General features: G+C 47.7%; 1 protein-coding gene across 8 annotated transcripts in view; it reads left to right on the top strand.

The window, feature by feature from the left end:
• Positions 1 to 27,520, top strand: part of KSR1 (kinase suppressor of ras 1) — a 93,310-nt gene that overhangs the window by 39,996 nt on the left and 25,794 nt on the right. For all 8 annotated transcript variants that reach the window (XM_044430491.1, XM_044430492.1, XM_044430490.1 and 5 more), the window contains exons 3-6: positions 18,136 to 18,283; positions 19,048 to 19,513; positions 20,884 to 20,888; positions 27,238 to 27,298. In XM_044430491.1, coding sequence (XP_044286426.1) covers positions 18,175 to 18,283; positions 19,048 to 19,513; positions 20,884 to 20,888; positions 27,238 to 27,298 — 641 coding nt within the window. In that variant the 5' untranslated portion in view covers positions 18,136 to 18,174. The remainder of the gene's footprint in view (positions 1 to 18,135; positions 18,284 to 19,047; positions 19,514 to 20,883; positions 20,889 to 27,237; positions 27,299 to 27,520) is intronic.

The raw sequence follows: 27,520 nt of genomic DNA, 5'->3' as shown, positions 1-27,520 counted from the left end.
ATAAAAATAAATAAATGTTAGCCCCTCATTGTTCATACACTCCTTTTTAGAATAGAGAATGTTGGCTTGGGGACTCTGCAGTGGATGGTAAACAAGATTCTTTGTGTCGGGCGGCTCTTTGCTTGCTCCCCCCCATCCCGCTTTTCTTTTAATGCCTGTCACATGCCTTCTTTTTGTTTTAAGAAGTGTGGCAGAGATTTATGAGAGCTTCCACGTGCCGGCTTTTGCCAAAGTCTCCATTTTTGCTGGGATGAGACTTGGCTGGTTTGGCAGCATTTTGACATATGCCTGGCTGACGAAAGTAGCACTTCAGCAAAATACATGAGATGGTTATCTTCATCCTAAACATCTCCTCCCCACTACTTTCCACTGGAAAAAAATCAATTTACTCAGCAGTGTTTTTCCCTGAACTACCATGACCTTTTGTTTGGGTGTATTTTCTACTTGTATCATGCAAAAGCAGCAGAATTGGTTGCTGGGTATAGAATCCAGCTTATTGTGAATTTCTACTTCTGTTTTTGGACCTCTACCACCCACCTCCAAAAATGAAGCTTCATTAACCCTGAGAAAATAGGCTTGAAGGCATGCTGGAAATGCTGGGTGAACACTTAGAAGCTGGGAGACAGGTTTTTCTTTTAAAGTAAATTTTGCGCTCCCTCCCCCTTTCTTGTAGCTCTTTCATTGCTTCCAATCACGAATGGTGAAGACCTCAATCTTTTCCTTATGATAGGCATTTCTCTCTATCTATAAAACACATTCCCAGGGTGGCTTACAGAAATCAATCGGTCAGATTCAAAAATAAATACACTTTAAAAAAGCAAAGTCAAAACACCCGATACATTAAAGGGGGTAGCAAATGTAAAGAAAGCAGCATCTGCATAGCAGCCAAGATAGAAGAGATGAAATGTCAAGTCCCAGGAGAATGAAAAGATCCCCTTCTACTGAAAGTGTGACAGCAAGATCGATATGGGGTGAGCCTCCTTCCAAAGCTGGGGTGCCACCACTGAGCAGGTCCTCTTCCTTGCCCGACATCTGGTATAGAAAAAGCACTGCTGAAGTACAAACCATGTACTTCAGGTAGGATGGTAACTATGGCTGAAAATTGGTGATCTTCTGGAGAGCATTTGGATGGGAGAGTGAAGACCTGCGATCAGATCTCCTAGTCCTTAAAATTTTGCAAAAGGCAAGTGAAGATTGCTGAATGAGGCTGTTCTACAGAGGGAAAGCAGTATTCTCCCCTCTCTGCAATGCCTGTTTTCTCTTTATGGATTTATTTCCATTTGGAGAGCTGCCCAGTCCAAGTTCAGTTGCAAAGAAAAAGGCCTGAAAGTCACTCCTTCTCCACTGAAAAGGACCCGGACAGGAGAAAGAAGCAGCATTCAGAAGGTCTTCCCAGCTAGGTTGTGTAGAATTCTACAGAGATGAGCACATACAGGCAAATTGTAAGCAAACCCACATTCTGTATTTGGGCAACTCATTTTCTCTTTTATTGGCTTCGCTGCATGTTTGTGGTTTCATCCAGGAAAGCGACGCAGGGAAAAAGTTTCTTTCCCTTTGCATTCTCTCCCTCCATTTCCTCTTGTGCCACAGTCCTCGCTGGACTCAAGCAGTTTTTTACAACAATAATAAGAGAAAGAAATAAGCGGAAGTTAAGAGGCATGCCTGTTGTCGTTTAGTTGGGCCAAGCTCTGCACATCTCGTTCTTTGAATTCCAAATCAATCGCCTGCACTTGGGATATGGCAGGACTTAAAGACACCAGATCTTCAATTGCTGTGGAGAGAAACCTCCAAAATCCACTTCAGCTGCCCTTAATGAATCCAGTTTGACTTCCTTCTGAGAACCCGTGTGGTGTGGTGGATGGAGAGTTTGACTGGAACTGGGAAGATCTGGGTTCAGCCATGAAGTTCACTGTCTAACTCAGTAATGGCCTTTCTGCCTAGCCTACCTCAAAAGGTTGTTGTGAAGATAAGATGGAAAGAAGGGGAACCTTGTAAGCCACTTGCAAGAGGAGGAAAGGTGGGGCACAAATATTTGCTTCAGTTTATATCCTGCTTTTCTCTCAAACTCAAAGCGGCCTACTTCATTCTCCTCCTCTACTCTCAACCTTATCCCCACAACAACAACCCTGCGAGGTAGGTTGGGCTGAGAGTCCGACAGGCCCAAAGTCACTCCTTTGGCTGCATAATCGAGTGGGGACTAGAACCCGGATCGCCTGAGTCCCAGTCCCGCGATCTTCACCACTGCACCGGCTCGGTCACCTAAATATTTTATTTATATTGCGATTTATATCCTGCCTTTTTCCTGCAAAGGGCTCAAGGCAGCTTACATCCTTTTCCTCCTCCATCTTATCCCCACAACAACAACCCTGTGAGGTAGGTTGGGCTGAGAGTCTGTGACTGGCCCAAAGTCACCCAGTTGGCTCCATGGCAGTATTCTTGCATGAAGTCACATCTGGCTTAACACATTTTGTTGCTGACAAATAAGACTTATTCTTTACCAGAAAGATTTAATCCAGCCGTGGCCATTGATGTTTTCACAGCCTCTCTTCCAAACGGGAAAGAGATGCGTCAACCCAGGGATGGAGCCGGGGCATTTTCAAGGCAGCCTGGTCCAGGTCGCCGTCACTGCTGCCTTGGTCAGGCCTCTTAGCTTGGGTTTTCCTCTGGGCCACATCCATTCAGAAGGCACCTGAAGGCCACTGTGCTTCATAGCTCAGAGAGGGTGGATGAATGGCCAGTGACGAGGAGAAGCGTCAGAGGTAGGAATTTGGGGGTCTCTGCAGTGCCAAACAGGAACCCTTCCGGTCATTGGATGCCCTCCCATGCTGATCCCTGGAGCTGGTTCTGGGTGCAAAGGAACCACACTGGCTCTGGTGGTTTTGCAGACAGGTTGGACACTAACCATCCTCCTGTTGACGGGGTCCGTGGGGGGCTTTCTGGCATTGCTTAAGCCCCGGAGCAGCCTAGCAAAGGCCTCCGCCCTTGGGGCTTCTTACTCACGGATGTTGCACCATGGAAAACACACCCAGCGGTTCACAGGGCCTCTTGCGGTCTTATCTTTGCTTTGTCATCCCAGTCATTAAGCAGTGAGCAGAGCAGCTGCGCGGCCCGCGCCTTTCCCTCCCGTGTTAGCAGTGCGCAGAAAGGTCAATGCCAGCCTGTGTCCATTCTCTGACTAGCAAGGTCAGCCCTCCTTGGTGTCTCCCCTCCCGATTTAGCCTTCCCCCTCCTGGAAAAGGTCGTTTCTACTTCTGCAAAACTTGGACTTTCCCTGGCCATCTCTGCAGATCCTGTCATTCCGGTGATGTCAGAGTCACTTGCTCTCCAAGAATGAGTTCAGCATTGCCATATTGGCTGGAGTGATTCCAGTTGGGCTTATCTGGGGAATCGGGGGCATCGCGCTCTGTAATTCCCATGGTTCTGTCCATGCCTGTTGTGCTCGTAGGCCCGGGGTGTGTGGTCCTTGCCTTTTCCGGGGTTGCTTGAGTTGGCCGCTGGGCCACATTCTTAAGGGACTGAGAAAGTCACCTTCAATAAAGGGGGTTCCATTTTGGAAAGGGCAGGCAGTTCGTTGGCCTTGTTCTCCCGCTACCAGAGTTCGACCACATGATTATCGTATATAGACACCGGACTGGATGAGACCGAAGCTCAGTGCCGGCTACCCTGGTGCTTGGGGAATGCTGGAACCTGTAGGATGTTTTTTCTGTCTAAGCATGTGTACAGTTAAACCCTTAATGGTCTTAAGGGGGGGTGGATAGATGACTGTGTGTCCTCTACACATTCCCCCCCCCACCCACTCCCGTCTTTCCATGTTTTATTATTGCAAGTACGTTCCTGATTCGTTAGAGCAAAGAAAGGAGGGAACACATTTTTCTAACCCCAATTAAAAGAAAATAAATTCTCTGTGTCCCGTTTTCACATTTTAAACCCTCTTAGATCAGGGCAGCACACAAACGACATGAATAAATGGCTGTTTACTTCCACTGTCATGATGCTAAACACATTTTTGAGGGAATAAGCACCATTAAAAGGTAATCCATTGCTTGAAGGACATGATCACCAGATGTGCAGTTTTAATTTTAATTTTAATTGTTAAAATATATGATCTGGCCAGGGCAACTTCCTCTTCCTTCTCTTTCCTCCTCCTATATTCTTTTTTACTTATTTTATACTGTTAATTTTATATTATTTTTTGTATTTTTGTATTTATTGGTAATTTATTATGTTCTATTGTATTTCAATGTATCTTATTGTGTTGTAAGCCGCCCCGAGGCTTCGGCAAGGGGCGGCATAGAAATGTAATAATAATAATAATCATCATCATCATCATCATCATCATCCTGGGCATCCCCATCCAGCCACCCACTGACTGAAAGGTGTTTTAAAGTGTGGGAAGATGCTGAGTCAAGCTCTGAGGCCTCTGCACTGCTTCTCTCCTAAGTAGTCATGGATAGGCCAGCTTGTAGGATGGCAGCTAGTTTTCAGATAGACTGCCTCCAAAGCTGGAGGCTCTACACTACTGGCAAAAGGAGATCCTTTCTTTCACAGGCTGAAGTGGTGCAGTCTTATTTTGGGATTCTGCTGCATGGTCTCATCTCATTTGTGGCTTTTGCTGTTTGATGGATTGCATTTATATCCTGTCTAAAGGGGGCTCAGCTGTGCCTCCAAGCACTGACCCAGATGCAGATCTGTTTAGCTTCAACAGGCAGCTGCCTCTTGTCCTGAGCTAAGAAACCCATTTGAAAGGATGTGGCAGTGGCAACAGGCTTTGCATCCCAACCCCCACTCCTTTCCAGGGCTTCTGAGCATGTGCAGATGGCCCTCTTCCTCTTATGTGTTTATTAGAACATCGCAATGGTGCTAGAAGGTGCTGTGTTTCCTCTCATTTTAACTCCCTGCATACATAGAACAGATACTGAGCAGGAGCTGATGTTTTTCCATCATCGCTTACTCATTTGTTACCCCAAAATTGCCCAAGGTGGTACATACGCGATCTTTCTCCTGCTCCCCTGTGACCTCACAACAACCCTGTGAGATCGGTCAGGCTGAGCTTTGTAGCTGAGTGGGGACTAGAACTCAGATCTCCTGAGTCCCAGCCTGGCACTGTAACCACTATACCACACTGCTCACAAGGGGGGCCTTGTGCAGCCACTTCTAACGGGGAGTTGCGCAAATCTGTTGATGAAGGGAATGTTCAGTTTATCAGGCAGGGTAGTTTGGAAGGATTTCCCTGGATTCCATTGCCATGCGTAGAAGGGATTCCTCAGTGGGAAGTCCGGGAAAGTGCCAAGCATTTTTTTGCCTCCTCCATAGAGTGTGTGCTGGAATTTCCCATGGGAAATCAAAAAGTCCCCTGCAGGTGGGTGTTCTAAGAACAGTGGCTCGGACTGTTTTTGTGCAGGAGCAGCTGTGGGGTTAAAGTGTGGAAAGGTTTCTTCAGAAATACGCATTTCAGTGATCTTGGGAGGCAGGTGTGCCCCTGAGCCGTGTGGAATCTTGGCCCTGAATCTCTTTTCCATGCTCCTGGATCTATTTCCAGGAAGTGTGGAGTCCGGGGTCCCTGTAGGGATCAGGTGAACCAGCCCTGAGTGCCTTTGGGTGTAGAGGGAAGGTTTCTTCTAGGCCTCGGTGCAATGTCAGGGACTGAATTTCATCTACTGCTGCAAACAGATGTGAATTACCATATGCAAATTCAATGCAGATTTGTCTCCCTGGCACCACCCCTTCCGACCCATGTGCTTTTCCTCTTTGCATGCGCTGGATTTTAGGTCAAGTGTTCTTATCACCAGTTATGAAACAGCGAGTGTTTTTTTAATGGAGGATTGTAGAAGACGCTTCCTAATTCTTTACTCAACTTCTGTATGCTCCAGAAGGTGCCTGTTTATCAAGAACTGCCTTTATTTCTGTGAACTGTGACCATACCTTGCTGCCTTTTGACTGCTGATAAAAGAAGAAAAGCTGTCTAATTTAGCTGCTCGGAGCTTTCTTCCCATGCTAGATGGCACCAGGAGATGGTTTTCTGGAAATGCGGTACAGGACAAAACTTTTCCTATGTGGTATGGTTGTGATTTCGCTTGCCTTCATCACAGGCCATTCCCCATTGATGGCTATTTTACTGTTTTTTTAAAAGATCCTCCTGCAGTGTTTAATGTCGCATAGAGTTTGGCCCTGAAATGGGAACTCTAGATGGGAATGGTTCTGTTCAGGGCATCATCCACTGAAGCCACTCTGTTTTTCCAACATGATCCTTACTGTAGAGGACTCTGTGCACGGCCATTGGGCGTCTCTCAGTACTCCCTGGGGAGTTTTCATTCCCCTAAGGAATTTATTTTGGACTTCTAGGATGGGGATGTGTGAGGAACCCAAGGGATGGGCTCCATGGTGTTGGCAACCAACTCGATCCGAAGTGAGTTGATCCAACATGCCTGCTTCAGTTTTTAAAACCAGTATTTTTTTTTTCAAGCTGGGGGAGTCTGTGCAAAGTTATGTTCTCTGGTTTGCAGTGTGTGCCAACGGTGGAGCAAAGATAGAAATGTAGGCTTCGGGAAATTCAGGGTGTCCAAAATGGAGCGTTTAGATATTCTTTGAGAGGAGTTTTCTGTACTTCTCATGTGAAATGAGAACAAAAAAATTAAGAGATGGTAAAAAGCTTTATTCTCTCCAATCTCTTGAGCCACCGATTTTACACAAATGACAGTTTGTGCAAATGGAAAGATGGATGTACAATTCCTAGCTCCAAACTCGTGCAGATAACTCTTTGGAACAATTTCTCCAAAGCCAGTCCTGTCTGGCCTAGTCTCATTCTCAAAAGGCAGTCCTACCAAGCTGATTCAGCCCGACTTTAACACGTTGGAAAGCTGTCAAAAGTCTAAACACAAGTAGAGTGGATTTGCCAGCATCGCATACCTGCTTCCAAGGTGCTCCCCAGGTCTCTTGAATCATTCCTCTTGTGTCCAGATGGTATGGTTGTTTTGCCTACATAAAGATCTGCGCTTGGATTAAAAATTCGCTCTTAATGTACACTCAGTCTCTCCTAGCCTGGATCTCACTGGATATTTAGGATTTCACTTTCCAGCAGTCCCAGCCAGTGTGACTACTGATAAGTTTTAGTCTAAAGTAGCAGGTTGGAGAAGGCTGTTGTGTGGGAAGGTGGTATTGAGTCTGCTCGCTGCTCTGCAAATTTCCACAGGGCTAAGGAAGGGGTTTTTGGTCTTCCTTAAGGAGACAGGTAGAGAAGCCAGTCCTGGTTCATCTTTCGAGGTGCATAACCAAGTAGGGTCTTGAATCTGTGTCTAAACCTGAAAATAAAACCTCAAGGTGAGAATCACGACTCCAGCTTTCCTGGCCATTGGGAGTGTTGCTTGGGGCTGATGGAAGTCCAAAACATTTGGAGAATAGTGAAGACTGGATCTCATAAATCTTTGGCCAGAAGGTCTGTTTTGGCATCTCAGCGGGATAGGCTCAGCTGCTGTGCCACTGTGCATGTGCAAAGTTTTTAGCAATGCATGGGGGAGTTGACAGAATTAGAGAATGTTTACAGCTTGGGAAGTACGCCCGTATGTTTGCATCTGGTCGGTGCTGGATGACAGGAACCTCCAAAAGAAAACACGCTACAGGGGTTTTATAAATTTTGCTTTTCTTTTTCTAGCATGGTCATCGCATGCAGGATGTGTTATGTTCCCCTCTTGCTTTGGCTGATTCCAAAAATAAAGCTGCTAGGCAGGGCAGGGTGGAAAGCCCCAGACCCACCTCCCCTTTCATAAATAGCCTGTTGGGAACATTTTAAAATATCTGCTGACTCTGCTGATCCACAGAAGAGCTTATCTTTTGCTGGCTGACATTTTTGCCATCCAATCCTGGACGGCAAACTCTTGACTTGGGGGGAGCTCCAGGTTGTTATGCGCTGGGTGGCTTGGGGTTTGGAATTTCAAACCTTGAAAGCCTGCACTTAAAACCAGTCAAATGGCCGCTTGTAAAATCCTTTAGTTTGGGGGAGAGATCACTGTGGCAACAATGCAGTGCTTATGGAGCTGGGCCACAACGAAAACAACTACCGCAAGCACAGACAGCAGCGACCAGTCGGTCCTGTTGCGGAATGTGCGGGGCCTGGTGTCTCCGGAGAATGCGGTTCCTGAGGTAGGTAAGAGGCCGGTGTCTAGTTTCAGTGGGTTACTAAAATAAATGGTTTGCCTCTCTAAAACTAGGATGAGAGCTGATGTATCTTTGCCTAACTAATTTGCAGAAGCTAAAAGAACCCATTTAGGTGCCGATTGCTCTAAGAACCGATGTGCCCATTAAGCAGCGGGTACAGTAGGGTGAGGTGGTAGCATCTTTGATTTTTCTGTTTCTAGTTGCAAGTGGGTTGCAGGTTAAATTTATATATATATATTAGCACATCAGAGCAACAGGACGTGAGGTGGTCTTTTCCTTGTTCCCTTTTGCAACCGTTTTTTAAAATGTGCGGGAGCATTCAACAAATCTGGACTTCCCTGGCTGCTGTCTGAAGTGATACAAACCACATAGCTCTCACCTGGGCCAGTTTGCATGATCACGGCATCCTATCTTGGTTTATTGAAGCCATGAGGGCTTATGGCACATGTTGGGGACAAGCTGAGAATCTTCGTGCCACTGTAGGCGAATCTTTCTGAGTTTTCAGTATAATATTAAAAGACCTTCCTCATTCTTTCTAGGCTATTAAAGTTAGTTAAACTTAAGTGATCTTCCATGTTTCTGTATTATGGTTTCAGATGCTCCGTCAGTTGCACAGCTGTTCCAGGTGTTGGCGTTGTGCATTGTGACTTATCAGTCATTAGGAAAATGTCCAGGTAGCGGAGGTGGGGAATGACATACAGCAGCTTCTGAGAGGAAGGACCGCAGAGCCGAAGCATCCAGTGTGATGCCAGTGTGGCAGAATGATTAGAAAGTTGGTCTGGGACCAGAGAGACCTGGGTTCTAATCCCCAGCCAACCGTGATGCTCCTTAGGGCCAATCACTTCCTTTCAGCCTAACCTACCTTATAAGGTTGTTGTTGAGAAGCTAAAATTGGAGTGGAGAGAACTATGAACGCTGCCCAGGGTTCTTTGTAAGAGGAAAAAAGGCAGGATATAAATGGGAGATGATAATAGTCAGAATTATCAGATTTTCCTCTATGATAGAAAAGCTGTATGAGCTAACTAAGATTTCTCCTTAAAGCCAACGTGCTCTTGTCCCTTGGGGATTTTGCCTTCGTGTGTGACTGGGATGCATCTTCAGCAAACCTCTCAAGCAGAATTCAGCTCTCGGTGCTGGAAAACATTCCGTATTCCGCTGTATCGGAATGTCCAGTTGGCGACTCACGGAACGCAGCCCTTCCCCAACCATATTTCAGCATCAGCTTCTGCTCTGAAAGAAAGGACGGTTTTACGGCTAGTAACAGCAACTTTTGCAATGGCCAGGTCAGGCCTGAAGAATGGGTTGGTCCAATATGCCAAGTGGTATGACGAGCTGGTCCGCTTCACCCAAGATTCTGGGCGGCCGGCCAGAGGCCCGAGAACAGCATGCAATTGGTTTTCCGTTACCTTGTGGCCCTTGCAAACCACCATGGGTCACCACAAAACGAAACACACATGTGCCATTTTAGAAACAGCCCTGTTCTTCTTGAAGAAATAAATGCATCGGTTTGGCCACTTCAGGTTCAAACACCGGCATCTGTGATGTGCAACCTTTTGTGCTTAATAACCTGCGTGTCGACATTTCTTGTTTCTTTCCAATTTAAAAAAGCCAAATCATTTAATTGCAGAATCCTAAAAATACATTCAGGGAATTTCATGGCGGGGGAAAGTGCGCTGTTTGCATGGGCTCAGAGTCAGGTTGAGTCTGGGGGCCACATTCCATTCCACATTGTAGGGGAAGCAAAGGCTAAAAGCATCGGCATATTTCACAATACCAACATACTTTAACCTGGAACTGTTGCTGCCAGTAACTAAAGACTTAAGAGGACTATTTCAGATTTTCAGGAAAGACAGAAGACTGCAAAAACCAGGAAATCCCCAAACAGTCCATGGCCAAGGGAAAGTTGCGACTTTCTAGAAGAGCAGATTGAGACTCTGGGAAGTGTGGTCTGTCCCCCCCCCCCCACCCCCCCAGTTCTGCATTGCTCTGTTGTTGATGCAGAGACACGGATACTTGATTAAACGTTGGCTATATGACCTTACTGTGCTTAATTGACAAGATAGGAATTTTTCTCTGTGTTCGCAAATCTAGGTTGTGTCGATGCTTCATAAACTCAGCAAAGGGAAATCACGTAATTCCTCCTATGCTAGCTTATTTTTTTTAAGAATCACTGCTGTTTTCTGTTATTTAATTAAAGGCCTGAAGAGGTACAACTTTCTTTGGCCCACAAAATGTTTGCAGTAGCCAGCATTTTCCATACCACTTCTTAATGGTTTTCTTTCAGTATGCTGATCTTGGACAAGATCCAGCACTGCTGCTTCACGGACAGAGTTGCCGTCTAGCAAAAGGTGCCATGCTAGCGATACACGATTGGTGTTCATTCATGTTATTCATATTCTTTACTGCCCGTTGGCTTGAGCTCTCTGGAAAGTGTTTAGACGGTTACGCCAGAAGCTGCTACAAGAGCGATGGTGTGAGCCAAACAGCAATGTTTCCAAGCATATTATTATTATTATTATTATTATTACATTTCTATGCCGCCCCTTGCCGAAGCCTTGGGGCGGCTTACAACACAATAAGATAGATTGAAATACAATAGAACATAATAACCCAAATGACCTTAAGATAATCATTTATATGTCTTTTGATCATTCACATGATCAAAGATGGAATCTTCTTCCATGGATTTCTGAGTAATCCTAAATATATAACTTCCCTGTTTGTTTGTTTTCATTTCTGTACTTCCTTACAGCCAAAGCTCTCTGAGAGGGTTACACCATCCATAAAAACACATGATAAAAATCTAATAAAAATACCATAAAATCAGAAAAAATATCAAAGTTTAAAATGGCTAAGAGCAGGCAATAGCAAAGAATAACAAAAGGGAATGTTGCTACAGGTCTGAAATTGGATGCTTTTTGCTGACTAGCTGGGATCTCTTTAGGTTTTAGAAGAACAGTTTCCTAAGCAATTTCAGACATCTTTTTAATGCATTTTGGTTATCCTAAAAATAAAAAAATAAAAAATGCAATGTTTGCAGCTCCATTGTGCAGTTATATAATTTTAGACTTGACTGGGCTAGTTTATATAGATTGCTGACTTGTGGGTTAATTAACCTGTATTGTCCAGGCACTAGGGGGGGAAAGCAAGCTGCCTTTGGCAGACCGTTCTCTTTTGTGACTGGCCCCTTTCATGGGCCCTCAGCTCCCCTCAAAATGGCACACAACTTCGTGGGTCTCACACAGGGAGCCTCTTAGCTGGCCGTGTGTAAAGTGGGACCCTGGACTCCTGCCCCGAAGTCTTGTCCTGGCAGCGCCACTGTTGTGATTCAAAAGGAAACCAAACCAAGCCAAACCGGCAAGTCATGGGGGAAAACGAACACCCTGGCCTGGCTGTTTAATCCTCGCTTCCCCATCCCTCGTGTCTGTGTGTTTTGTTTTGATGGGTTTCGGCAGGCTGGCGTGTCTGAGCTAGTCCTGCTCTTCTGAAGCAGGGGTTCTAGTCAATCAAGTTTTGCCTGCCTGCTTCCGTCTACTTCTTTGCTGGGAGACCGGAGTAGTCATGGAGTGTTCATGGGGAAATTGTGGCTGCGGAAAGAGACTTCAGCGGCTGGAGAGGCACTCGGGAGAACGTTGGGTGAGGCCTTGGTGTGTCGTCCCCCTCCAATCGGAGGATTAGTCTTTTGCTTGCTTGTGAATTTTAGACTTTAAACAGACTGGCTGGCTTCCTGCATCCTTTTTCCAATTAGAAGCTAAATGTAGCGACAAGCTTCCTTTAGAAAAAAAAAACAACAGCAGAAAACAGAAAGCTGTACTAGTGAGAATGATGCCGTTGTATTTGAGCATTGAGGGCTTTATTTATGCCTAGACTTGGTTTTAGTGCACTTTCTGTGCTGGGGCTTGACAATGTGAAGCAAGGGGACCTCTCAGCTAGTGCAGAAAGCCTTATTGCATGGTGTCTGCAGCCCATCCTTGGTATTTCTGAGGTTAGGAGGGGAGAGACAATGAGATGACTTCCAGGCACAGCCAACCTTTAGAACCTCTCGCTTTAAAAATTAAAGTTGGCATGCACGAGTCTGCTAAATTTTCAAGGGTGGGGACATTTTGAACGTGTGGTAGTTGAATCAAAGAGTGTTTTGGAGTAGATGGGGGTAGTCTCCCCAACCAAAGGGTGAAAGAAAGAGCTAGTGTAGGAAAACCGCCTGCAGCAGCTGGTGTATCCCTGTTTAATATTGTATAACGCTAAAACTTGGCTTCTATGCCAACGTTTTCATAAATGGTCATACTCTTTTATAAGCTTGAAGTTTAGATTGGTTTAAGTAAGTGACGATTTCCTGTCCTGTTAAAAAAGGCCTATTTTCTGGTTTGAGGTTAGATATATCTTCGAGCTGTGTGAGAGTGTGTGTGTTTCTATTTCATTGGCTGTTGGAGAACACGATGAAAGAAGCTAGCCAGCAAAAACTGAAAGCAGTTTAATATTTATTCATGTACTTATTAAAGTATTTGTAGTCCGTTCCTCCAGGCTCCTGGAGCAGTTTGCAAGCAATGCAAAGGTGGTTCCTACCTGCAGGAGTATAATCTGTGAAGGCATCGATACACAAGTAAAATGGGATGAGGAGGGCAGAGGAAAAATGAAGCGGGGGGAGGAGGGGCTTCATGTCATTCCCCATGCTTCCTATTTTCCATTTTTGTTTTTGTTTCCCTTCTCTCTTCTGGATTTATTTCCATTTGTTTTACCAGTTTTGTGCCCTGCTTTGAGATTATTTTATAATGAAAAACAGGTTTTATAAATTAATGGTCTGCTTGTTGACCCTTACAACACCCCTGCAAGGTAGACCATTACCTCCATATTTCATGGAGTTGCTGGGCTAAGGGCCATTTCTTCCTGGCATGGGTATGTACAATTCCCTGGAGAGGTAGTGTGGTGAAGTGGTAAGAGTGTGGGGCAGGGACTCAGGAGATCTGGGTTTGGGTCCTCACGAAGTTATGGATCTCACTGGATGACTTTGGGCCAGTCATAGAATCTCGGCCCAACCTGCCTCACAGGGTTTTTGTGAGGGTAGGATGGCGAGGGAGAGGGGGAGAATGATGTAAGCTGCTTTGAGTCCCTTGAAAGGGAAAAGGTGGTATATAAACATAATAAAGTCAAACTGGGGATGTGATCAGCTCTTGGGGTACAGAGCAAGCTGGAGCTTTTCTGGGGGAGGTTTAAGGATTAAGTGAGTTTTAACTGATGTTCAGTCGTCCGGCAAGGGACTAGGAACAGGAACAGAAAGGTGTGAGAAAGCAAATCCCACAGAATGATCCAGCAATGCAGAATATCAGCGTTTTGCAATGCACCCCCCCAGCCAAAAATATGCCGTATCTAGTCCATTTTAGCACACAGGAGACTTCTAGTAAGATATGTGTTTCTCCAGCCCTTCCCTGAAATGTGCTCAAGACTAACTTTTATCTCTGTTCCATGAAAAACAATGTCTTTATCATGTTACTGGCAGTGCATGGAGAGAAATCGTATTGGGCTGATCGTCTAGGACGTGCTAGAGCAGTTTTTACGAGCGGCTGTGGCCAACGATTCGGTCATCCATCCTCCCCCCTCTGGGCTCCATACTCACGCACGGACCACACCAGGGTTAGAAATCCTGTCTGAGCTCTTCCAATTCAAGGTCATGGGGATTGCTTAAATATAATCTCCTTTGCTCTGCTTACACTTCCTACAGTTCGCCATTCCAGCCTTCTAAAATTAAATTCCTGGGGAAGGTAAACCTCCCAGACCTCGGCATACTGCAGGTAGAGGCTGACAAGTTGGGGCATTTCTCCAAATAAAATGAAAACTACCCCAGCTCTGTCTTGAGAAGATGACGCATCGGGGAGCAGAGCTCAGCGCAAACCCTGCTCCTTCCCGGGGGATTTCTTTGTGCCGAGCGGGTGTTCACACCGAGGGCCTTCCAGCCATGTGCAGTCTCTCCTGATGGCTGAAGCCACGCGGCCTGGACGCGGATCCACCGTCTTGGCGAGACCCGGGCCTCCGTGCTGCTTGCGAGATGGCTGCGCACTAAGAATAGCTCGCTCTAGCTGGGCCAGGCACTGGTGTGTTTGTGTCCTTACTGTGCCGTCTCGCGTAGCCGCCAACCCTTCCTTTCTGCTGGTGTTGGCATTAGTGTAGCAGCCCCATTAGGGTGCGACTTTCGCCCCTTTTAAGCGGCTGCCACGTGCCAGATCGGCGTATGGCCTCAGGGTGATTAAGGAGGGAGCGCTTACCAGATGTTCAGAGAAATTTCCACAGGGTCCAGTGCAGGGCAAGAAACCTTGCTTTCTAAACTTGGCGCTCATTTTGGGCCAAACTCATGTTACGTGAAGTCATGCTCTTGAGGGAAACAGCACCAGAATCAGGAGCAGAAGAAAATTCTCTCTTGCTCTCTCTTTCCCTGTGTGTGTGTGTGTGTGTGTGTGTGAGAGAGAGAGAGAGAGAGAAAAGGAGGAACAGTTGTTCTCTTGGAAGGGTTATAAAGCATGCTTTTCGCACACAAAGCAAAAGAAATGATTTTTCTCAGGGAAGTGTGTATAGCTTGTCGATTTTAAAGGGCTGTGCCCAGAGGTTTTAGCATGCAGCTCTCAAGCTTGGAAGGCATTAAGTCATTCTGACTGAAAACTCTGGAGTTTAGCTCTTGCCAATATGCGTGGTACACTATCAACCTCTTCCTTACTCTGGGGTGGCGGGGAGGTAATGCCAGAAGAAGCCCTTTTGCCCAGGAATGATCACTCAGTGATGCAGCTTTGCCATCACCATGCAGATAACATGTTATTTTTACTACTGCTTATTATTGCATGCATCTATTAATTATGTTTATATGCTGCACCCACATCCAGCAAGACTGTCTAGGCAGCTTACGGTGAGTAATAACACCAATAATACAACCACTAAAAGATAAGATCCAGTTAATTTTTTAAAAAAAATGTAAATTAAAAGCCAAACATTAAAACAATTCAAAAGAATCAAATCAACATTTTTAAAGTAGGCATTAAGAACGGTATTTAATGTTTTTAATAAAAAATAAAATGTTAATAAAATTAATACAGGATTTAAATACAATCTGGGCGTTGAAAAGCACAAAGGACAGCAGCAAGATCAATAAGACATGTTAAAAAAATTAGTTACCGAAACATCTGTGGAAAGGAGGCAGCGCTACTTATGGCAAAGTGGAGGGCATTGGGCAGAGATGTATTTTATTTATATTTAGTATACAGTAATATTTGCATATTGTTCTTCATTGGAACAAATCCAGAAGTAGGGCTGCAAAAGAATTCAAGTGTGCAGATATGCCCCAAAACTGCTTATGGTGTAAGCGCTTTGCATCTTAGGAGATAAACGGAATAATGGAATATCTTGTCTTCTGCGGGGTTTTAGCCCTGGTTTTGAAACTGCTCAAAAACCCTTAGATTGCGCGATCCTACCCTACGAGCCTCTCCAACGGAATCCCGAAGTTTGCTTCAAAAATTCAGTGAAACCTTTCCGGCAAGTCAGCTTGAGGACAGCATTTCTCTTAGGGCTGTTTTTTCTCACGCCACCCACACCCATTCCGAAACCCAGCAGGTTTTCTTATGATCCTGGGTGCGAGCCAGCCGCTGGTGTGAATTCACAGCGTGTTCCGAAATGTAGTTCAGACACCGGATTATGTGAGAAGGCAGCGAAATGATGAACACTGCTAGTTATTCTCGCATAATTATGCAAACAGAGAGACTCGCTTGCACCCCTGCCAGGGCTTAAAGCAAGTGGCTGGGTTCAGGGAATGCAGAACTACCCCAGTATGGGGCAGTACACCTGGAGGGAGCCAGTTTGGGAATAACAACAATAGCTCAGTTATTATCTTAATTAGTACCTTAGCCAGTTTGCCGTATCTGCTCTCGCTTGGCCGTGTCTCGTGAAAGGAGATCTTGTTGCTTTCATTCCTGAGATTAATTAATTAATTAAAACATTTTTATGCCGCCCCATTCGCCGAGGGAGATGTGTCCATTTTGCCAGCCAGATGAATGTGCCCTAATCATGAAATTACACAAAACATTTTAAAATTCTTCTAAACACTTGTATGGCCTATATTTTATTTCGTACCTGGGCAAAGACATTGTTTTGGTCTTAGTTGGCTTGGAGTAGTATTGACCTGGGACGGACATAATTTTCTGCTTGCCAGGCATGGTACTGTGTATTTTGAGGCACCTGCCAAAATCTATACCCTTGGGTCCATGTGCACCGCCCTTGGGCACCTCTCTCTTTGGGAGTAGCCGTTTAAATTCCCCACAATGCCCTGGCACAATCCTGTCCGGGCAGGTGGTGGGAAATGAAAATGGTGGCTCCCAGACATAGGCCTTTGGTTCACCCAGTGCCGGATGAGCCTGTCAGGACCCGATCCGGTGGCCCTTAGCTGATGGCCATGCCAAATGGCTTCCCTTCGCTATGGGCTGTTCAGACGGAGGGACCACAGCAGACTTTGGCGTTGTGTAGTAAAAAAGATGTAAGAAACCCTTTCTGGGATCCCTGGTCTATCCCACCTTGGACTGTGCAGACCCCTCCTTCTACCGATGGCTTTGTGTTAGTGCCGCACCTCAAGAACCGCTGCTGGTCCCTTCCTGTGACTCGTTCGAACCCTGCACCCCCCAACAATCTTCCGTGGGAGTCCACTCAAAGAACAATTTGTACTGGTATTCAGATGTTCGCTCTGAGAAAGAGGGAGGGGAAAATGTTTTTGGAAGCATTCCCCAAGAAGCAGTTCTCTCACGCAAATACTTGTTAGCCATGTGCTCGTCTCATCTGGTGTTGAAATGATTTTCCAGAACACTCTGTAGCTCCCTCACTTCGTGACTTGAATCTCAGCCTGGTTTAAGTTATCCGTCTCTCCCCTTCCTCCCAGGATGCTTTTGCCTCTCTCTGTCTCTCTCTCTCTCTGCCTCCTACTTTTGGTTTTGGAGTGCAGGGCCTCTGCAACTGAGCTAAGAACGAGAGCTTACCTGGTTCGAATTTTGCCTCTTTCATATCTTACTCTGTGCTCTCAGGGATGGTCCAGTCTTAGCCACAGCCTCACCCTTTCTGTCATTATAACCTCCATTATTTATTAGTTAAGAGTAGGTGTCACGTCACACCTCAAAAAGCTGTCTTGAAGCCACTTACCTGCACAGCGAAGAAACCCAAATCAATATTCCGATAAAAATAAACTCCACAGAAGCATGATCTAAAAAGAGCACAAGAAGAAAAAGCACTCTTCTGCAAGGAACAGTGGCTTACCAAAAATAGGCACAGGTATAAAAAGAAACCTGTGAAAAAATGAGGACTAGTAATCAGGACTTACTTTATAATACGGCTGTAAGGTTTTTTGTGCCTGCTTTCTGGCTGACTTTCCCAGCCTTTTAAGGTGGCTTTATCCTGAAACCCCAAATGTGTTGGCACTGAGCTAGGAAAGTAAAGATCAGAATTTCCCACCTTTCGTTGTGTCCATTGATTCTGCACCATCCAACTTTTTGTGGTCTCTGCTTACCTGTGTGCATTTTATGTACAGTTTTTGGGTGGGCTGCTCATTGGGAGTGTTTTGGCACAGAAGCGGTTCCAGCAAAGATCACCGCACAATGCCGGTCATTGCCTCCCGAGAGCACTTAGGGCTGCCGGCATGCAAGCCCAGCCAGCTTTTCCTGTATTTGTCTCGTCACTGCTCAAAAGTTGGAGTGACTGGCCATCCAATAGGAAATAACTTTCTCATTCCTTTGTTCGGCTTAAAAAAAGCCACACACACACACACACAGCTGCCGAGGGCACCACATCGGGAACGCTGTTTCTGTGCCAGTGAAATTCCTGACCATGTCCAAACCACAAAGAGCGATTCATTCTCCCCCCAGGCGGGGGTGAGCGGAGACGTGAGTCCGTGAAGCTTCAGAGATCCTTCTGTGGGCAAGGCAGCCGCAGGGTCCTGCAAACGCTTTCCTCCTGCTCTCTTTTCGGCAGAAAATACCGGAGGAGCTGACCCTTGATGCCTTACTGGAAATGAACGAGTCGAAGGTGAAAGAGACCATGAAGAGGTGCGGGGCCAGTGTGGAAGACTGTTCGCGGCTGAACGGTGCCCTTGCCTGCTTGCGGAAAGTGACCCGGGCAGGTAAACCACTTCCTTCTCTCTGCCAGGAGATCTCGTTTGCGGGAAGGGACGCGGGGCTCAAACCAGAGCAGGCATTCCCTGAGAGATGCATTTAGGGCAGGGGGAATTCTACTTATTATGTCGGTGTGGAGAGCCGAGGGAGGAAATGAGGCCAAGCTGGGTAGGGAGAGCAAGGCAAGAGTTCTGCTCACAGTGGGCTCAGATTTTGAGCAAACGGGGAGACAAGGGTGAGAGGAGAGGGCAACGGGGATGGAGTGGTGGATCTGGGAGGACGTGCCATGTACAGTGCAGAGGTTGGGCATAAGCTGTGGTTTTCCCCCGTCATCAATCTACTGGGTGGGGAGGAATGGACAGAGGGAGACAGAGACAGAGAGAAGGGGTGGCCAAAAGGGGGGAAGGGTCCCACCCGGAGCCCCCTGCAGTTTGGACATGGGGAGAAATTCGTTCCATCTTCCTGCAAACACATACCCCGTTTGCACCTGGGAAGCCACACTCGGTGATCCTTCGAAATGCACGCTGCTCCCAGTTATGCATTGGAGCTCTCCAATCCGAAAATGGGCTCCTAACAGGGCATCGGGAGACCACCGGAAGGGGTGGGGCTTGCTGAGTGGGGTGGAAAAGTGAGCAGCCTTCCAATTGCACTGCTCTAGAGCAGAAAAAAGGGGGGGGGCTGGAATGGGGGATTCTGGGACTGCCTGCTTGTTGGTCCAGAGTCCACTCTGTCTGCGGCGAGTGCTTAATGATGCTTTGACCTCAACACGCAGGTGCGGAATCCAGGGATGACTCAGTCTGGCACCAGCCGGGCACGTGCCGTGAAAACAGCCTGATGCCCCCCCCCGAACTGCCTCCCTGCCCCATGGGGCTCTCTTGGATGCACGGCAGCTTGCCGCTCCTGAAGGGCAACGGCCCGCAGCCCCGCTCCGTCTCAGTCTCTGCGATCCTGTCGTCGGACACCCTGCCCTTGGGCCAAGGGCCCCCTTCCTCCACCGAAAGCCTCCTGGAGTCATTCGCGTTCCCCACCCCGTGCGGGAGGCGCAACCTCCGCACGCCGCACAGCATCACCATCACGCCGCCCGCCACCCCCCAGCTCAAGAGGGGCAAACCTCCGCGGACCCCTCCCCCACCGAGCCGGAAGGTTTTCCAGCTGCTGCCCAACTTCTCGACCCTCACGAGGAGCAAGTCCCATGAATCCCAGCTCGGCAACCGGATCGACGAAGTTCCCCCTGCAAAGTAAGGGTCTTCCCAGTCCCACTGCCACCCCATTGCGGAATCAGTGATATGCAACATTGACTGTTTCTCTAAAGAACTTATATAAGTTCTTTTTATATATTATCAAATATTATCTTCTATATTTTTAGTGTTTTATCCCACCTGCCAGTCAAAACAAGGGTACAGTACAAAGATAGTGCTTATGAGAGTCTCTGCCCATAGACTTATAAACTAAAGTCTCAGTACAAAAGGAAAGGGGGTTGGGAGGGAGGAGGAAAAAGCACTAGATCCTTAGTTGCATAATTCAACAGGTGAGAGCTGCTTCTGATGGCTTCAGCAGCAACAGTGGGAGCAGGGACACTCTTAGCTGGAGGTGGGGGCCAGTTAGCAATGTGCTTTTAGTTCTTAGCGATAAGTGTACGTTGCTTTTAAATGAGCAGGTGGCGTACCCAATAAAATGCAAAATGTGTGCAGCCAATTAACCCTGGGCCCACGTGAGGTGAAGGAATTCCCATGGACAGGTTTCGTAGAGCTGTCTCCTGCCATGCCCTCCACATCATTCAGTCACACCAGCCCCCCCCCCCCCGTCTATTCCCTACCCTTGATACAGACACATCCCCCCCTCACAGCAAAGCTATTTTGGCACTTCCTCTGCTAGGAATGCTGGGATGGGAAGACCAAGTGTCCGGAGGCCTCTTTCCTTCCTCTCCCACTCCACAGGGTGGCATTTTTGGATTGCAGAAACTTGGGTGGCCCCCTGCTTGGGATGCAGACAGGTTGGGGTTCCATCCCTGCACATCTCCAGGCCGGGCTGGGAAACCTCCCACCTGGGACACTGCTGGGCAGTTGAAGCAGAGCCAGGTGTGGGGCTGAGGGTGGGTCGGAGCCATCCGTGCAACTGTGTACGCAGGTGAATTCTTTCCCCCTCCCAGGTCTCAGTGCTCAGGGCTGGAGAAGCTTCGACTCTGCTGAGATCAAAGCATGGGATACATGAGGACGGACACGGAACAGGCCCCTGCAGTTCCGATCGAGAGTTTTGGGTCCCTCCCTGGGTGGACGGGCTGCAACGCCGGCCCATTCCGGCAATCCCTGTCCCAACTGCTCTGTTCCAGCAATGAAGGAGCTGCCGCACCTGCGCTGGGATCTTTGCAGGGAGTCTCAGGCTAAACGCCACAGCAAAACAGGGATCTGTTGGAGCAGCAGGGAGAAGTGTCCGGGACACGCCAGGGCCCCGTGGGCTGTGCAGAGAGCAGTCAAGTACCCCAGGCAGGCTGACGGTTGTGCATCTGAGTTGTCGGGCTCCAGTCGGGCAGTCTCGCCTGCTTGCCGTGCGTTTCTGATTCATGCGCTCCCACGATTCACGGTTGTTTTCTTTGTTTGCTGTCTTTCAGATTCGGTAAGAGATGCTTAATTCTGGCAATCCTTACAGCGGTTCCGGAGAGGGTTGGAAGTCCACACCTTGTTGCTGTTTGTCAGCTTTTCACACCCCCAAAGACGTTTGGCAGCGGCTTGCTTTGGAACTGTAGGACGGGGCCGTGGGGGCAGGTGCTGGTTAAAAGCTCTCTTCCAAAAGTGTTCAGTCTGAAGCTTCACAACCCAAAAGACCGTGAGTGGGGCCAGATTGGGCCCAGGTATAAACCTGAGTTTTTCCCGAGAGAGAGAGTGTGTGTGTGTGTGTGTGTGTGTGTGTGAGAGAGAGCGAGCGAGCGAGTGAGTGAGCGCAAGCAGGGGAAAGGATGTAACTGAGGGCGTTATAACAAAAGGAATAAAAGGGCACTTGGACCCCTTGCTGTGTATTCCTCCACGTAATCTCCTTGCCAGACTCAGTTACGGTTTCAGAGCCTGATTTAATCCGTTCTTAGCAGTAGTCCCTGTAAAAATTCCCCCTGCAGGGCACCTAAGCTGACAAGGTGGCAGGGCATGAAATGGGCACAGAAGTGGCCCTGAGAAAGAGATTCAGGGGTGCAAGGCAGAGAATCACTCCTTGGTCTAAAAGTTAGATTCCTTAATCCTGCTTTCGGTATGATTAGGACTGACTTGAGTTTTAGACTGAAGCTGGGGAAGCCAGTGTGGCTTGGCAGGCTTCTAATCTTGCACTAAAATTCTGATCAGCCTAACTCTTGGCCATGCGGACTGGGGCTGACAGGAGTTGGGGCTGAACCCTATTTGGGGAGCCCAGCTTCTGTTCTAGACAAGGGGGGTGGGCAGAACCTGGTTTGGGCAGCCCCTTCCCACCGATTGGTTGCTGAACTAGTTTTCGCAGAAATGACGTGATTCAAAGCCTTGCCTGGCACTGGGGAGCTAAGCTGAGCAAAGTAAACACGGATGACTTGGTTCGGGCATGGGAGGAAATTCCAGCAGCATGAGTTTGTTGAGATGCTTCATCTTTCAGAGGGTGTTAGGTCAGAAGAAACAGTCATGCAAAGCTGTTCTCGAAGGGCTTCCTCTTTTTCTAGCTGCTGAGAAGAGGCGAAATTCAGCCTGCTTGTTTTCTCTCTTGCTGCATGTCTTTTGGGACTGCAATCACTTCGAACTGTGTAGCCGTTCACACACAGCCCTTGCTTGTTGCTCCCTGCAGCTGATGCCCTGAATTCAAGTCTTAGGGTTATGGATTCGTGGAAGTCTCCTTCGAGCCTTAGCTCCAAGTCTTAGCTCCTTGCTCTCTCACCTCTGCTTGAATGCCTCCAGCAAAAGGGGCACTGTGGCTGCTAAAGCTGATGTTACAGTTGGATTGATTCAAATGCTTTGTCGAAATTCTTACACTTTATGATCTGGAATGTGCTGAGCTGCAGTTCTGTGCCCACTGACTCAAACAGTGGGGCTTATTTCTGCATGGATGGGCTCTTGGAGGGCATCTACTCCAACCCCCTTTTTGACAGAGAGGATGCAGTTCTGGCTTAAATCCCTCCAGGGAAAAAGCGCTCTTCCAAAGCAGTCTTTTCTGGGTTGAATGGTTCGTACCATTAGGAATCTGTGTCCTTGCCATTTCCGCCCACTGGTTCTAGACTTGCCTGCTGGAGCACAACAAAATTACTTTGCTATGCACACGTTCCTTCCCAGTTATCTTTTCTTCGTCGAGAAGGCAGCCGTGTTAAAGTTCCCGACAGCTTATCGCGGGAAATCATGGCAAACCCTTTGGGTTCTTGCATAAATTAACTCATTTATGTGCTCTGCTGAATTCTATGTAGTAGGGCTAACTTTTTCATTTCATAACTGATATCTTCTAGATGTTTCAGTGTCATAGCTTGATGTAAGTCGTAGATTTGATTCTGTGGCCCATCTTTTCACATGTTTGTGCAAGGTTCTTGTAAGTCTTAACACATTCACTCTCACAGTAGTTAGAAACATAAAAATAGAGCGAGTCAGAAGGGGTCTCTCAGGCCATCTAGTCTGACCCCCGGCTCCAGCCCGCTCGGCTCACAACATGCCCACCATGTGCATGTCCAGCCTATCTTTGAACACCCTCACCAGTGGGGCCTCAGCCACCTCCCATGGAAGCCTATTCCACACCCTCGGGGTCCTAACTGTCAGGAAGGACTTCCTGGCATCCAAATTGAACCTTGGCTCCCTGAGCTTTGCTCCGTTGGAGCGCGTCCTGCCTTCCTCTGCAGGGGAGAACAGGTCTCTACCCATCTCCATGTGACATCCCCTCACATACCTGTGTGTCGCCAACAGATCCCCTCTGAGTCTCCTCTTCTCCAGGCTGAAGAGACCCAGTTCCCTCAGTCTCAGAAACATAAACTATGTTTAGTTGTATTATCAGAAACATGAACTATGCAGATGTATTGTAGAAGGACTAAATTTTGATGCATATGGTAGGTCTCTCCTCTGATGTACTAGTCTCCTAATACTTTTTATTGTTTAAAAGAAGTATAAGGTTAGTATTCAGACAGTAAGTGTGAAGTGTAGCGGTTTGTGAACCAAAACTAACGTCTTACACTATTTGACACTTGGGGTGTAGATTGCAGTGATATTAGTAATTTAAATATGAAATGTAAAGGTTTCAGAAACATCTGTGGTTATGAGTTATGATTATATGAGTCGCAGGGTTTGAAATTTTGGAAGGCTTTGTAGAGACCGTTACGAGCATCAATTTGTCATTTCTGCCCAAGAATTGAACCATATGACTTCTTCGATCTGATGAAACAGATCAAAGGGTGAAAAAACAAAAGGAATGGGCAAGGGTCAGGGAAGATGAGAAATGGTGAGGAAGCGTGCGGTTGAGGCTTGCGTCTTGTGACCCATAGAATCATAGGGGCCTTTTCGGTCCTTAAGGCCAACGCCCTGCTCAATGCAGCTGTCCAGTTTAAAGCATCCCTGACTGTTACGTATCCAGCCATCTGCGTGGATATTTCTGGCTTTCAGGATCTTCTCTATCCCATGCCTCTTCTCATGCACATCCTGCCTCGTATATCTCTAGATTGTGACAATTATAAAAGGAAAAAGCTGAGTTTGGAGGGAGAAGGTTTGAGCTGGTTAGAAAGTGGCCGTTAGAGCTCAGAATGGTAGCCATAAACGGAGTGGAGCCTGGGCACGAAATTCCACAGAACACCGTATATCCCAATGTTCAGAACGCTTCCAAGACAACCTTTTCTAGCAGCGTCTGCGATCTTGAAATTCGCCAGGATGCATATTCCAAGTGTGTCGGATGCTTTGCAGGAAATGAGTTGGCCGTTGCGGCATTCCCATCACACAACCCAGCCGGTGATTTGCCAGACCGATCTTTAAAAACAAAAATTAAGAGCACATAAGCTCTGTGGTTTTGAGAACGTGAGAATCTGGTGCCATCTAGAGCCAGGAGAGGATGACAAAGAAGAGAGCGGATTTGGAGAAGCGGCGGCCAACACGGAGTGCTGAATCCAGGACGCTTGAGTGTTACATTTGTGGCTTGCGTCCTCCAGGCATCGATATTGCCCAAATCTGCTGCTACATCAATCTAACAGTGGCCCTCTCGTTCATCCCACGTGCTCCTTGGGGGTGTCCCTTTTAATTCTCTGCATTGCTGCTACCAGAGTCGCTGTGAGGCGTTTTTGGGTGTTAAAATGGCGGGGGAGGCAAGGCTAGGCTAGGGCTAGGGAGGGGGAGAGAGAAAAAGACAAGGGTGTGGAAGGGAGAAAGTGTGGGGGCATCTCACTCTGCTTGGGTAGATTTCTAAGTAGGCGTTCTCTGGTGCTTTGGGTTGTGCTAACCCTTTTGCTTCTGGAGGCCCCAGGTGGGCCACTCTTGGGCCAGGACTGTGTAAACACAGACACTTGGGAGCATCAGAAATGGTTTAAGAAATGGTGCAATCCAGAGCAGGAATTCGAAGCAAAAAAGGGGAAAAAGTGCAACTCCGTTTTATTATGGGCAAAGAGGATTACCACGCAGTAGGACGATATGGGATGGAATTATTGAACAGTAATGCCCAACTCTCCCAACCTAGTGGCTTTTCGAAGTTTGGGACTACAGCTCCCAGCATTCCAGGCAATTGGTCATGCCAGCTGGGGCTGATGGGAGTTGGCACCCAGGACATCTGGAGAGCGCCAGGTTGCATGACTTTCATGCAAAGCCAGCAGAGGGAGATGCAGCCCAGGCCAGGGGGCAAGCTGATGTCAGCTCCGGGAATTGCTTATGGGAGCGTAGCTGAGTGGAACAATGTGTGAATTGTAATGAGCGAGTTCACAAAAGTTCAGCCACTGGTCTTACGACTGCAGTTGCGGTCTGCATCTTAGGCAGCCTCGTAAGTGGCTTCTGCTCCTGGAGGAAGGTCTTTGCACATCCTCCTCGTGGCGAGGTTAGAACCCGTTGCATCCCATCAGCAGCTGGTCATCCCCGCGCAAACCCTCTTTCTTTGTGCCCGAAGCGCATCGGCCGGTCCACCCTTCCCCATCTGGTTCCTTCCTGGTCTTGTGGATTTCCATTTCTGGAATTTCTGACCGTTGACAAAGGCTGTTTGGGCTGATGGGAGCTGGAATCCGGAACATCAAGGAGGCACCAAGATCGTGTAAACCCTCCCCAGATACCCCCCTGGTGAGGCTCCTTGGGCACTGGGAAAGATCTGAGATGCGGCATCCGTCTATCCCTGCTGGGTGTCGCCTTTCACATGGAAGCATTTGCCTTGATCTCAGGAATGTCCTTTGTATGCAGGCCCATGCATGGAGCAGTGATCGTAGAAACAGAGTGGGTCAGAAGGGGTCTCCTGGGCCATCTAGTCTGACCCTTGGCTCCAGCCAGCTCTGCTCATGATATGCCTCCCATGTGCATGTCCAGCCTGTCCTTGAACACCCTCACTGTTGGGGCTGCAACCACCTCCTGTGGAAGCGCATTCCAAGCCCTCGGGGTCCTAACCGCCAGGAAGTATTTCCTGGCATTCATAGAATAGTAGAGTAGGAAGGGGCCATGAAGGCCATCGAGTCCAACCCCCTACTGGTACAGGACACCACGTTACACCATCTCTCAGATGGCTGCCCAGTTTTTTTGAATGCCTCCAGTGTGGGAGAGCCCCCCACCTCTCCAGGCAGCTGGTCCCACTGCCCTATTGCTCTGATCGTGAAGAAGCTTCTCCTGATGTCCAGCCTGAATCTGGGTTGCTGCAACTTGAATTGATTCTTCTGTGTCCTACACTCTGGCATCAGCAAGAAGAGATCTTGACCTTCCTCTTTGTGACAGCCTTGGGGGTACTTATAGAGGGATCTCATGTCCCCCCTCAGTCTCTCCTCACAGGGCAGCGTTTCCAAACCCCGGATCATTTTTCCTGCCCTCCTCTGGATCCTTTTGATAAAGGTGTGCTGTTGAAAGGAGAGAAGGAGAGACAGGCCAGGCTTGCAGATGTATACACATTGATTTCTGGGAAGGGATGTGGGCATCGCCATCGGAATACGTGTGTGCGCGCGGCTGAAAATGGTCACAAACAAGATTTAATAACACAGCAAAAACATGCTGGATCAAACTGTGGGTTCATCAAATTCATCCACTTGGTTCACGCAGTGGCCAACCCAAGGGGAAGCCCACAAGAGGGGCATGACTGTGACAGCACCCCCCCACGTGTTCCCCAGCAACTGGTGCATGCAGGCATGATGCCTCTGATACTGGGGGTGACATTTAGCCATCGGGTGTGGTTGATACCTTGCGAATTTATCCAGTTCATTTTAAAAGCCTCTCAAGTAGCTGGCCCCCATGATGTTTTGTGGAAGTGACTCCTGCGGTTTAACAGTGCACCATTTGACGACCACCTTTTGATCTGTTCTGGATCTTCATGGCAACCCCGGGTTCTGGTATTATGGCAGCAGGAGACAGATGCTCTCCTGGCCCCTTCTGCATACCATGAGCAATGGGTACATTTTTGCCAAGTTTCCTCTTTTCTAGGGCAAATGGGCCCAGATGTTGGTGATCTTCCCAACCATTTTGGTCATGTGTGTTGCTCTTTCCGGAGATTTTTCCAACTCTACCATGTCATATTAACTGTTATAATGCTTCTGTGCCATATAATAGAACCAAAGACGTTCTCTCGGATAAGTCAGAACAATACAACAAGGACATCAACGAAACAGGGCTGTGTCATGAACCGTTAGTGAGGCCTTCTACTGAGGGTGTCTCACCTGGAGTCAGCACTGCCCACCTGGAAAGGTGGTGGAGTCGGCTGCTGAAGTGCTTCCGGCTTAGTCATTCCGTACCCTGGTTGGTGCAATTAGACCTCCTAACCTGCCGCTTGTAGATGCTTGCATAATTAAAATAATGCACTGTCTTTTTACATTTTGGTTTCTTAGATCTCCCCCAGGGATCTCCTCAAACGGTACGAAGGAATATTGGTCTGTCTGTAACACACAGGTAAATACTCGAGAACCTTTGACCATGGTGAAGGGTGGGCTCAGGACCCTCACAGCCCTGGGTGGAAACTGGGGAGGGTCAGCCTTTCCCAGTTCTTTTGAAGCTGTGGTAACACCAGGTTGATTTTTTATATTCATGAACCCTTTTAGGAGTGTGTGTGTATGAGAGAAAAGCTCAAGAGGAGCATTCAAGTTGTCCCCCTAGAAGTTCCCTGTGTGTGAC

This window comes from Varanus komodoensis, unplaced genomic scaffold (genome assembly GCF_004798865.1).
Source record: "Varanus komodoensis strain SLA01 unplaced genomic scaffold, ASM479886v1 scaffold20_1, whole genome shotgun sequence".
In the NCBI taxonomy this organism is placed as follows: Eukaryota; Metazoa; Chordata; class Lepidosauria; order Squamata; family Varanidae; genus Varanus; species Varanus komodoensis.
The sequence above is the reverse complement of the archived record's forward strand: the minus strand, read 5'-3'. Positions and strand labels throughout refer to the sequence as shown.